The sequence below is a fragment of the Thalassophryne amazonica genome, chromosome 6 (assembly GCF_902500255.1).
Source record: "Thalassophryne amazonica chromosome 6, fThaAma1.1, whole genome shotgun sequence".
NCBI classification, from domain to species: Eukaryota; Metazoa; Chordata; class Actinopteri; order Batrachoidiformes; family Batrachoididae; genus Thalassophryne; species Thalassophryne amazonica.
Window position 1 is genome coordinate 76426095 of NC_047108.1, and position 12350 is coordinate 76438444.

The following is a 12350-nucleotide window of genomic DNA, read 5'->3' on the forward strand; positions in this document are numbered from 1 at the left end:
GGGTAGTGCAGGACATGTACAAGAATAGTGTGACAGTGGTGACATGCGCAGTCGGAATGACAGACTCATTCAAGGTGGAGGTGGGATTACACCAAGGATCAGCTCTGAGTCCTTTCTTTTTTGCAGTGGTGATGGACAGGTTGACAGATGAGCTCAGACAGGAGTCCCCATGGACTATGATGTTTGCAGATGACATTGTGATCTGTAGTGAGAGTAGAGAGCAAGTTGAGTCTAGTCTGGAGAAGTGGAGATATGCTTTGGAGAGAAGGGGAATAAAAGTCAGTAGAAGCAAGACTGAGTACATGTGTGTGAATGAGAGGGAGCCCAGTGGAATAGTGTAGTTACAAGGAGTAGAAGTGGTGAAAGTAGATGAGTTTAAATATTTGGGGTCAACTGTTCAAAGTAATGGAGAGTGTGGTAGAGAGGTGAAGAAGAGAGTGCAGGCAGGGTGGAGTGGGTGGAGAAAGGTGGCAGGAGTGATTTGTGACCGAAGAATATCAGCAAGCGTGAAGGGGAAAGTTTAAAAAACAGTAGTGAGACCAGCTATGTTGTATGGTTTAGAGACAGTGGCACTAACAAAAAGACAGGAGGCAGAGCTGGAGGTGGCAGAGCTGAAGATGTTGAGATTCTCTTTGGGAGTGACAAGAATGGACAAGATTAGGAATGAACATATCAGAGGGACAGCTCAGGTGGGACAGTTTGGAGACAAAGTCAGAGAGGCGAGATTGAGATGGTTTGGACATGTGCAGAGGAGGGACCCAGGGTATATAGGGAGAAGGATGCTGAGGATGGAGCCACCAGGCAGGAGGAGAAGAGGGAGACCAAAGAGGAGGTTCATGGATGTGCTGAGGGAGGACATGCAGGTGGTTGGTGTGACAGAGGAAGATACAGAGGACAGGGTGAGATGGAAACGATTGATCTGCTGTGGCGACCCCTAACGGGAACAGCCAAAAGACAAAGAAGAAGATTTCTGATATGAGTGGCATAAGAAAGTCATTGGCAATATTCAACGGTGGCTCCGAGGTGGAATTAGGAACAATCAAAAACAAGCATAAAACTCACCTGGCACCAAATATGCATTTTACATGGTCCAGAAGGTTTGATTTGATGCTGGGCAACCTTAGACCTCAACAATTTTTAGAAGAGGAACTCAACCCTTTTATTTCCTGTTAATTCTCTAATTTTAAACACGTTAATTTACTGTCTTAATGTATTTATAAATTGGTTTCGTTCTTCACCGCACTCACACTTTTAATATGAAGATGATTTACCACCTTCTGCTGGAATGGTGTGTGAGTTCAGAAAGTAGTTAGCAACATCCATTGTTCACTGTTGTTAACCAATATTAGTAGCTTCACCAAAAATATTAGTCCTATCAATGTTCTGTTTTCGCAGCGTTCATTCTTGACCCAAAATACATAAGCATACCAAACGGAAAATGTCAGCTCTTCACAGTTTGGTTTTGCATGCACGCATGCACACACGCATGCATGCACACACGCACGCCTCTTGTAAGCAGGTGCTTTTAATTTGAAAAACAAAATACGGTGGCAGAAGACGTTAAAACAACTACAATTTTCACTCATGGTACCAACATGAAACTTAGCTTACTCATGGTAAGCGCAACATAACACTTAAATAAACTGAATAAATCAATTGAACTACAAAAACACAATATATCAATAACACTAACAACGCTGTTTAACATAAACCACAATAACAACATTTAAAACCACAAAACCCTGAACTCCCATGGTGATTTGCACCACAATGTCTATTGTTTAGTGGTTACCTAAAATTGCTAATTTCTCCACAAATATTTGTCCTATCAACTTTCCATTTTTGCAACATTCATCTTTCTATTTACATGCACTACATCATTGATTTGCTTCAAAATGAAAGTTTCACTGGGTTTAGACTCAACAGCAGCTACCTCCTATTTAAAGGTTAATCGGGAGTTAGTGCTTTAAGCTGTTAACAACTGACTTCTCTTTGTGTCTTTAAATTAGCTTCTGCTGCACTAACTTGGCATTCATAGAATTTTTACTGTCAAATGAACCTGAATGTGGCTGCGGGCTTTGAGCAGAGTTCCTCCCAAACATCGCCTTTTCCTACTCTGCTACAGCTGTCATTCATGTTCAAAAGACCTCAGTTTGAAAAGCAAATCGGAGTAATTCATTATTTCCATTGAGGGTTTAGTTAAATTTTCCTTCAAGCGCAGTTGAGAAATGAGAGTTCTGTTCCAGTCGCCTCAGATAAATTGCTTTAGCAGCTGTTCATCAGCATGTCTACCTGCCGTGCTTTTCTTTTAAATCATTTCCTACATGAATGCATCAAGTCTGTGCAAATACTGCAGTTAAACAATGGCTCAACCCTCATGGTGGCAACCAGCAAATTGTATTTAAAGCTCCTTTGGCAGTGTAAGAGTACAGTTTAGCTCTCTGATGCCCAATACTGGGTGGCCATCAGACTTTGTTCAGTCACACATCTTTGCCCCATTGTCCATAACATGGGGCAGCTGATTGGATCTCTGAAGCGGTTCCTCAAATATACATACAGTAATTTATACTTAACCAGTCTGCAGAGTAGGTCCTCATTAGTACTTGACTCTGAGACTGGAAAATTTTTTGTTGTTGTTATGATTAAAAAGGAGCATTTGGGTTTTTTAAAAAATTCAGCTTTACAGTGTATTAGGATCAGTTTTTGCTATATTAGAAAATTAGAAGTAATTTTGTTGTTGTGACAACTCCAAACCAGAAAAAAGTTGGGATAAGGCAATAAAATAAATAAATAAAAGGATGAACAAAAAAATAATAGCAATTGTTACATTTACTTTGACTTCTATTCCATTGCAGACAGTATGAATCCAACATATTTTAAGCTTGCGTGGTCAGTGTCCTGTCATGTATTAATATCCATCCATTCCTCCTCACAACACCACATAATGACATGGAAAAAAATCTTTAATTTTTTTTTTTTTTTTTTTGCAAACTTATTAAAAAAGTTGGGACACCAAAGCATTTACCACTTTGTAATGTTGTCACTCCTTACAACACTTAAATGGCATTTTTGCCATTGAGGATACCAACAGATAAATGTTTCAGGTGTTATTTTTTTCCCATTCTTCCTGCATACATGTCTTAAAGTGTGCACCGCCGCGACGCGCGGAATTCCTCCGCACATCTGTCTCAATGTGCTGAAAAAGTGCTGATGTCCACGTCTTTTCACAATTCCTGTGCTAGTCAGATGACGTCCCGGATAAAACACAGCGTCCAGTTTGGAAATGAACGGCACATTCCACTGTTACAGGAGTTTTTGTCATGGAAAGAGGAGCGGAGGCTTCGCGCGTCCTGGCGGTGCCGCATGGCGCACAGCAACGCCGTGATGAAGCCTCACGGGACATGTTCCTGCATGTCCAGGCACATCCACAATTTCTCGGATAATCACTCGATGGAAAAACCACCGACAGCTGTCTGAACGCCATCTCAAAGGCGTCCTGTGAGACCAAAACGGAGGTGTTCCTTTGTCTCGCTCCATCAGCAAATCGGTTGTGACGCGCGAAGCCTCCGCTCGGTTTTCCATGACAAAATCTCTTGTTAAAAGTGAAATCTGATGGAAAATAGTTGATGTCCAGCTCTTGTGATAACCAGAGAAAGTGCACACGACGGTTCCGGCTCCACAGAGCCATCCGTTTAGAAATGATCCAGTGGTTTATGGCTCTCGATGGCGGCACGGAGCGCGGCGCGCCGAGCGTCCTTAAAGCCATCCTTAAAGCCATCCTTAAAGCTGTAGTAACAGTCCTTATTCTCTGTGAAGCCCGTAAAATTTTCACCGAAAGCCAGATAAATTTTTCGAATGGTTTCCAGCTGCCAGTCTCTAACAGTTTCTGAAAAAATTCTGATGGGAAAAAAGCCCAAATCATTCCGCCATTTCCTGACAATGAAAATCCGCCGAGGGGGTGGACCACTCCTCACTCAAAGCCTGCTCACAGGCAAATGACGCAACCGACAGGCGTGGAAAAACTCACGCATGCGCACGAGGGTTCAAGCTTGTCTGACGCAATCACACATGATTCAAATCCATATGGTTTTTGAAAAAATAATAAGGTCGGATACTTTTCTAATAGACCTCCTAATCTAGAAAAGACAAAGGCATGGATCAGAGTCTCTGTGGCAGCCATAAACAGGATAGGACAAATCCTTGCAACATTACAGAGAAGAAAGCAGTCCTCCTGAGTGCTGTAATGTGAAGGTCAAAGGACAGTGTGGAATCAAATATCAACCCAAGGTTTTTACTTTATCACAGTGACATATAACACACAAGTCTAAGGTTAGCACTAGCTGGTCAAACTGATGCCTGTGTCTCACAGAACCAATGACCATCATGTCAGTCTTGTCTGAATTCAAAAGTAAGAGGTTGCTAGACACATTTTTTTTCACTGAAGCCAGGCAATCCTTGAAAAACAAAATGCCTGAGATTACCTGCAGCTACTGACATGTACAACTGAGTGTCATCAGCGTAACAGTGAAAAGTAATCCCAAATATCTGACCACACAAGGCAGGAAGTATCTTGGGTTCACACTGTCTGCAATGAAACACAAGTCAATTAATTTCCATTTTAATTTATTTAGTTTATATTGCCAAATCACAACAAAGCTGCCTCAGGGCGCTTCACACAAGTAAGGTCTAACCTTACCAACCCCTAGAGCAGGGGTAGGCAACCTGTTCCACAAAGAGCCATGAGGGTGCAGGTTTTCTTTGCAGCCACTGACTCCACCAGGTGATTTCACTGATTAACTGATTCCATCTGCTCAAAGTGATATTAATCAGTAAAATCACCTGGTGGAGTCAGTGGCTGCAAAGAAAACCTGCACCCTCATGGCTCTTTCTGGAACAGGTTGCCTACCCCTGCCCTAGAGCAAGGACACAGGTGACAGTGGTAAGGAAAAACTCCCTCTGATAATATTAAGGAAGAAACCTCAAGCAGACCAGACTCAAAGGGGTGACCCACTGCTTATGTTGTGTGTTGGGGGGTGTGGCTGGATGTTTTGGTGTTCTTTTCTTTTCTTTGCTCCTCAGGTGGCATGGAAACTGATTTGTCTGTGGAGAAGGTGCTGGCTGAAGAATCCTCACCCTCATCAACATCATGTGAAGCACCTGTGACTGGTGCTCACATGCAACCTTAAAGACTTTCAGCTGACGCAGATAATTGGATGGCGTTCTGCTTTTAAGGCATGTGTGATTCAAGCAGAACTGCCGGGAACTCTACCTTGTGATGTTCGTTTGTGAGACACTGAGGACCGCACCTGGGTTTGACACATCGAGCAGTGAAGCAAGGAAGGGTGAGGACACATGCTGTCAGCACACATTAAAGGTAATTAAGTATTTGACTAATTGTTAATAGTAACTTGGTGTTTTGTTACACAGTATACTTGAATTGTGATGAGAATTGTGCAGCTTGCTTCTCACTGCTGTGGCGTGCAGGATAAGTGATCCTCCACTTGTTGTGAGAAGCTGCTCATTTGCATAAAGATAAAAAGTACAGACCTGAATGTGTTGCTGATAGCGTGTGTCTTTTGAAAGACATTGTTGTAACTGCTGACTTACCTCACATCTTCTTTGCTTCACAGAGAGTCAGTTTGTCGTGTCCACCTGGGGGGTGTTTGTCTGGTGGTAGTGGGTCCAGGAGCGCCGGACTTCTCTCCTTGCGGGCGCTGGAGAGCGTGCCAGCAGTCACTCCTCCAGAAGGACGTTGGTTTTGGTTTTGTACATTTTATTTAGGCACAGGTGAAAAATAAATTGTTTTTGTTGTTGGAACCGCTTTCTGGTTATTTTATGCGCTGGGTTCTGTCTGACGCAGGTTCGCTCCTCAATCCGCGTTGACACATAACAGTAGTTCCCGGCCATTCCATAATGGACCCAGCGGCAGAAGCGGTTCCTTTTGTCGAAAAAGTTCAAGAACACTTGGAGAACATACGGGAGCAATTACAGCATCTCGCGAACCAAATTAAACAAACAGACGCCCGTGTTACGGAGCTTGCAGCGCAAGCCGTTCTGCTTCCTGCTGCTCCAGCTGCAGCACTATCGATACCGGTGCCGATAACACCGTCACCCACAGGTTGGAATGCCGCAGTTTTACGAGGCGTATTTGTAGATGGGTTGGGTGAGTCATTGAAAGACGAGCTGGTAGTCTGTGACGAGCCAAACGAATTAGATGAGCTAATATCGTCTAGATGATCGGATGAAGGAGCGTGGACGCAAGAGAGGACGCCCATCAGAGCGGGTTTTTTCGTCTCGGGGCTTTCCCCGACACAGATCTGGGCCGCCTCTTCTTTGCCAAACTGAGGCTCCTCCGACGGGACCTCTGGCTCCTCCTGTTGACGAGCCCATGCAGCTCGGACGAGCAGAGATTACTGTATTGCCCCGACATGTAAACGTCAAGAGAAATAATGGTGACGTGTCTCCAAGTGTTCCGGGACAGGCAACATAACACACATAAAAAAAAAAAAAAAAAAAATCTAGCACGGGTAAATGTTTTTTTCCTTAAATAGGGGTTATAATTGTATGGGGAGTCAGAGGCGTATCTGGTGGAGTGACTGTTAGGCGGTTGGAAGTCCGCCTGAGCTCACGTCATTATTAATTTTTTATGTGTTTTTACGTATTTTCTGTTTGGGTTGTTGGGTCGTTTTACTTTGTTGTTTTTTATTTCTCTACATCCCTAACCCCAACCTCACTTGCCCCAAGACCATTTGTCTTGTGGGTGGTGGGGTGGTGCAGGTTGGTCACGCTGAGCATTCTCAGAAGACCTCTGCACCTAGGGGCGGGGGTGTTAGAGGCGTTTTTTCTTGGTTTGGTTAGGACCCGGTTCCACTCCAGCCTCGGTGAGCCTTTGTACCGTTCGTCATTGGTGTTGCCGGGGTGTGGTGCAGCGGAGACTTACCTCAGTCGGAGGGGTGGGCCGATCTGTTGCCGTTCGCCATTTCGGTAGTTCCACCCCTCCCGAGAGGCTGGGGTATGGTCGAGTTGGGGCACCGGACGTATTTCCGGTTCTCTGCTGCGCCTTGGGGTTGGAGCTGGGTTAGTTTTTTTTCTGTTCCCTTCTCCGGCTTGATATTTTGAGCCGTTCGCCAAAATTGAGCCGCCGAAGGCTCTGGGAGGGACCTGGGGTCTTTCGAGGTGCCGGGGAGGGTAACAGGGTTTACAGTCGTTTTATATCCCCCCGGGGTTGTTTTTGGTAGTCCTCCGGGGATTGATGTTTGATTTTGTTCTGTTTCCTTCCGGGTTCCACCTCCAGGGTTGATGGGACGGTCCTCTGGGGGGGAATTGGCTTGGGGCCGACTGGCCAAGTGTGACCGGGTCTGGGTTTCCGGGGTTGTGGGGAGGGTACCTCCTGGGGTTGATGGTACGGTCCCCTGGGGGGCGCCGTTTTGCTCCATGTATACCTGGGGACCTGTGTGGGATCATGATTCTGGCTGTTCCTCCTGGAACTGGCGATGAAGGCCTTCTGGGGGGGGGGGGGGGTTGGACTCTGCAGGTCATTCTGGGGGGGGTTGTTTGTTATTTTTCTTTTATGCATTTCTGTTTGTATTGTGATTGTGGGGCTGTGTTGGGTTTTGGCGTTTGGGAGTTTTTCTTTTCTTCCCGGGGTTTGATGGGACGGTCCCCTGGGGAGGTTTTGGGTGGGTTTTATGTTTTTTTTCTGTGTGTTGGAGTGTATTGGGGTATGTTTTGGGGCTTTGTTGATTCCAGCCGGCCTTCCAGCTGCGGTGCCTGTCCTGCTGTCTGTGGTGGACCTTGGGAGCGTGGTGCTGTCTACTTCCTGACGTGGACCCCGGAGGGAGGTGCTGTTCTCGGGTCTGGTCTGTTCGGTCGCCGGGAGGCTTCCCGTTGATGGGGGGGGTACTGTTGTGTGTTGGGGGGTGTGGCTGGATGTTTTGGTGTTCTTTTCTTTTCTTTGCTCTTCAGGTGGCATGGAAACTGATTTGTCTGTGGAGAAGGTGCTGGCTGAAGAATCCTCACCCTCATCAACATCATGTGAAGCACCTGTGACTGGTGCTCACATGCAACCTTAAAGACTTTCAGCTGACGCAGATAATTGGATGGCGTTCTGCTTTTAAGGCATGTGTGATTCAAGCAGAACTGCCGGGAACTCTACCTTGTGATGTTCGTTTGTGAGACACTGAGGACCGCACCTGGGTTTGACACATCGAGCAGTGAAGCAAGGAAGGGTGAGGACACATGCTGTCAGCACACATTAAAGGTAATTAAGTATTTGACTAATTGTTAATAGTAACTTGGTGTTTTGTTACACAGTATACTTGAATTGTGATGAGAATTGTGCAGCTTGCTTCTCACTGCTGTGGCGTGCAGGATAAGTGATCCTCCACCTGTTGTGAGAAGTTGCTCATTTGCATAAAGATAAAAAGTACAGACCTGAATGTGTTGCTGATAGCGTGTGTCTTTTGAAAGACATTGTTGTAACTGCTGACTTACCTCACATCTTCTTTGCTTCACAGAGAGTCAGTCTGTCGTGTCCACCTGGGGGGTGTTTGTCTGGTGGTAGTGGGTCCAGGAGCGCCGGGCTTCTCTCCTTGCGGGCGCTGGAGAGCGTGCCAGCAGTCACTCCTCCAGAAGGACGTTGGTTTTGGTTTTGTACATTTTATTTAGGCACAGGTGAAAAATAAATTATTTTTGTTGTTGGAACCGCTTTCTGGTTATTTTATGCGCTGGGTTCTGTCTGACGCAGGTTCGCTCCTCAATCCGCGTCGACACATAACAGCTTAGGCCATTCTAACAGTTGCAAGGTTTTTAGAATGTTTTATAAAACAGAACAAAAGATGAATTTGATGAGACATCCATGCAGGCGACATCCCGTCACAGGCAGACTTCATCCATCATGAGAAATTATCCAGTCCTCAAATCCAGCACATGACATCATGACGTCATCTGCACCTCAGACAGAGAGGAAAAAAGCAGAATCAGTTGGCCAGAAAAAAACTACACCTAAGGTAAAATTCATCAGCATTAAGCAACAGGAAAGCAGAGAAAATAGTAAAATGATCGCCACTCTCAAAGTAAATGTAACAATCATTTGGGTTTTTATTTTCAATTTTCCATAAGGTCCAAACTTTTTCTGATTTGTGGTTGCACAGAACTACTGATGCCATTCCTCCTCTGAAAGGTTTTTTTTAATCTGAACCACGTGTTTTGTGTAACTCAGCTGTATTTGACCCTCCTGACAAAAGGTTGCACCTCTCACACGCCCGCGTTCCACAGGACGTCGTTTCTGCTGTGATCCACTGCTCAGTGATATACTGATCTCCTCCTGCAGTCAGAATCCTTCCATCTCTCTCTGAAACAAGATCCTGCACATCAGGACTGTCGCCTGGGGGGCGCGTGTCCTCTTTCAGCGCGCGCGCCTGCACGCTGTCATGCTGCAAAGTGCATTTATCTAATGCACTTCCGCAGCATTTCCTTCTGCTCCTCACTACTCCTGCTCGGTCACCTCCTCACCTCCACCACTCATCACTCCTCTTTTTTCCCACCCCTTTCCATCTGCAACACTTTGCTGTAATTTGTGCTTCAGCGAGCCGGACACGCGGCGCGTGACTTAATCTAACATGAAAGTGAGAGACTGGCTATTATATAGCCGTGCCGCGCGCGCGTGGGTGAGTGTCAGAACTCTGGTGTAATCTGGCAACAACAGCAGCAGCATCTTCTCGCATCAAGACAGTGAGTGGAGGAGAGAGAAAGAGGAGCAGCAGCAGGAGGAGGAGGAGGAGGAGGAGGAGGAGGAGTGTGGCGCGCTGCATCGTTTGAAGATTCTCTTCGCCGGTTCCCCGTGATCCGTCACTCTGCTCTCCGTGGGTGAGGCCATCTGAAGCGACCGACAGGACTTTCCTTTCCAGCGGAGTCGAGCTCTCCCCCCTGCGCCGCACAGGTCAGCGGAGCCGCACTTTGGATGAAAAGTCTGCACATCTGCGCTCCGCGTCCTGAGTCGGAGAACAGCTGGACGCACGCATGATCTCACTCGTCATCTTTAGTGACTTTTCAGTTTCTCCAAAAAAACATTTTTACCTTGTGATATATTTATAGTTTTTGACATTTTTTTTATTGTTATTTTTTTCTGGAGACTGGAAAAACGCGCAGAGGCAGCAGAAGCTCGAAATTGGCATTTTACGCGCCCTCAGCGAATTTTTGCCCAAATGCAGGTGGATCGGCGCTGTGTGTTTTCCCGTGCGTGGTGTCTGCTGATACTTTTGTTAACTCTGAATATCGGAGTTAACGAGGTGGGAGGCACCCACCAAAGCATCCCCCCATCCGTGTGAGTACAACACTCTTGTTCAGTGTTTGTGTTTCACAGTATTCAAATGAGGTAACTCAGGATGTTATCCTGTCTCACGAAAACTGTATAAATCCCCTAAAACATAGTCCAAGTTTATTTTACATGTAGAGTTTAAGTGTTTGTCCTATATAACGTGTAGACAATAATGTGCCATGAAGATCCAAGACGATGCAGGTTTGCTTTGCTTCTGATCACCTGTTACCACATATCAGCAGGACTTTAATTAGAAAGGAGGAGCTCTCATTAAGACCACCTGCTGAGGTGATCAGTTCCAAGAAAAACCTGCTCTGTTGTTGCCCTTCTTGCTCATAACTGTCAAAAAAGTTAGCAATTTTGGATTAAACGCTGTTAATGACTGAACTTAATAATGACGTGCTGCATCTGAAGACAAACTCCAGCGCGCAAATCCTTCAATACTGTTACAGATTATTTTTTTTAAATGGAAAAATATTCATTTTCATCAGAACTATACTTTGTTGGGCCTTCCTGTACTTTATACATATTTACTAATTATTACAAGCAAAAAAGTTACTTTTTTAATTCATAAAGTTTTCTTCTTATTTTGGAAAACTCGTCAGCCCTGAGAGGTAGGCCTACCAGTTTTGGAGAACACTATTTTATACAACTATTCAGAATTTGATCAATCAACAACATCACTGTTTTAAGATAATTAAATTATAGATTGCACCCTACAAATAATTTCTCCAGGACAAAGTGAGTCCAAGTAGCTGTTAGTGCATATGTGATAATGTACATTTCCTGTGTTAATTTGACACTGCAGCTAGTGCACATAGTCTCATTCAACATAACTGTTTCAGGAAAATCACAGTCTTGAATGAACTGTCTTAGTGTAAATTAACTCTGCACTATTGATTATCTTCATTTAACACTCTCATAGAGTTGAATTAATTGGTTAATTGAGTTGATTTTTTGCCCTTTGGTATGCCTATAAATCTCAATCCAAGGGCAAACATTAAGAAAACTACAAGCTGATCGGGCCATTATTTGCTGAACTATCGGTGATTTTGGTCCCAAATGGGCACAAAATGCCATTGGTGGACACATAATTACATTGTTACTTACAGCCCAAACAATGGGGCAATGCTGCTATGTAACAATATATGAAGATTAAATAAATAAAAGCCGAACCTGTCTCACAATGTTAAATATGAGTGTGATACCTACATAACAGCATTAGAAAATTAAAGCCGATAAACGCTAAAGTCATCTTATAATGTTAATCTCGTCACAATATTAAGAGGTAAAAGTTCAACGTGATAACATTGTCACAATGTTAGGAGATTAAAGGAGTTAAAAGTAAAAAAAAAAAATATATATATATATATATATATATATATATATATATATATATATATATATATATTCTTCCCAAGCTGCTGTTGAGATTTTTTTCTTCATATACCTGAGCTCAAGTGTTCAAGTTTCTGTTTATTTATCCAAGTGTCTGTTCTTGCTTGCCTGCATGCAGGGTGAAGCTGTGGGCTTCAGCGTTTGGTGGGGAGATGAAGTCCATTTCTGCAAAGTACTCTGGTTCACAGCTTCTGCAGAAGGTGAGTGCCGTTTCACTGAATCAGGTGTCGGCTTTAACCTAACCAAACTACTGTCTCAGCAGTCCTAAAGGAAGACCCAAAGTTTTGAAATGTCGACATATTTAAAAGTTACATGCAGGTTTCCTGTGAAGGTATTTTTTTTTTTTTAATCCTGCACCATTTTGATGCTACTGGCAAAGGTTTACATGTTTCAGAAATGTGCATACCACCTCAGTGTGTAAACAGCACACAACTGAGAGGATGTGATATAGTCACAGTGTACATAAAAGCTTAAAATCCTCTTTTTAGAGACTTTTAGTTTTGCAGCATGCATTTCAAAACCGTGTGTGTACAAATGGTAGGTGCTGAGTAACGTTTGAGTTGAGAGAAAATGACATTCTGTCTTTAAACCCTACGACCTGCGCTTTTTAGTCACTCCAGAGTTGATAATGAAC

At 44.2% G+C, this 12350-nt stretch overlaps 1 protein-coding gene across 1 annotated transcript in view; it reads left to right on the top strand.

The window, feature by feature from the left end:
• Positions 1 to 9958: 9958 nt before the first annotated feature.
• The window catches only part of cacna2d3a (calcium channel, voltage-dependent, alpha 2/delta subunit 3a), a 629699-nt gene continuing 627307 nt past the window's right edge, over positions 9959 to 12350 (top strand). The window contains exons 1-2 of the mRNA XM_034172543.1: positions 9959 to 10324; positions 11835 to 11916. Coding sequence (XP_034028434.1) covers positions 10206 to 10324; positions 11835 to 11916 — 201 coding nt within the window. The 5' untranslated portion in view covers positions 9959 to 10205. The remainder of the gene's footprint in view (positions 10325 to 11834; positions 11917 to 12350) is intronic.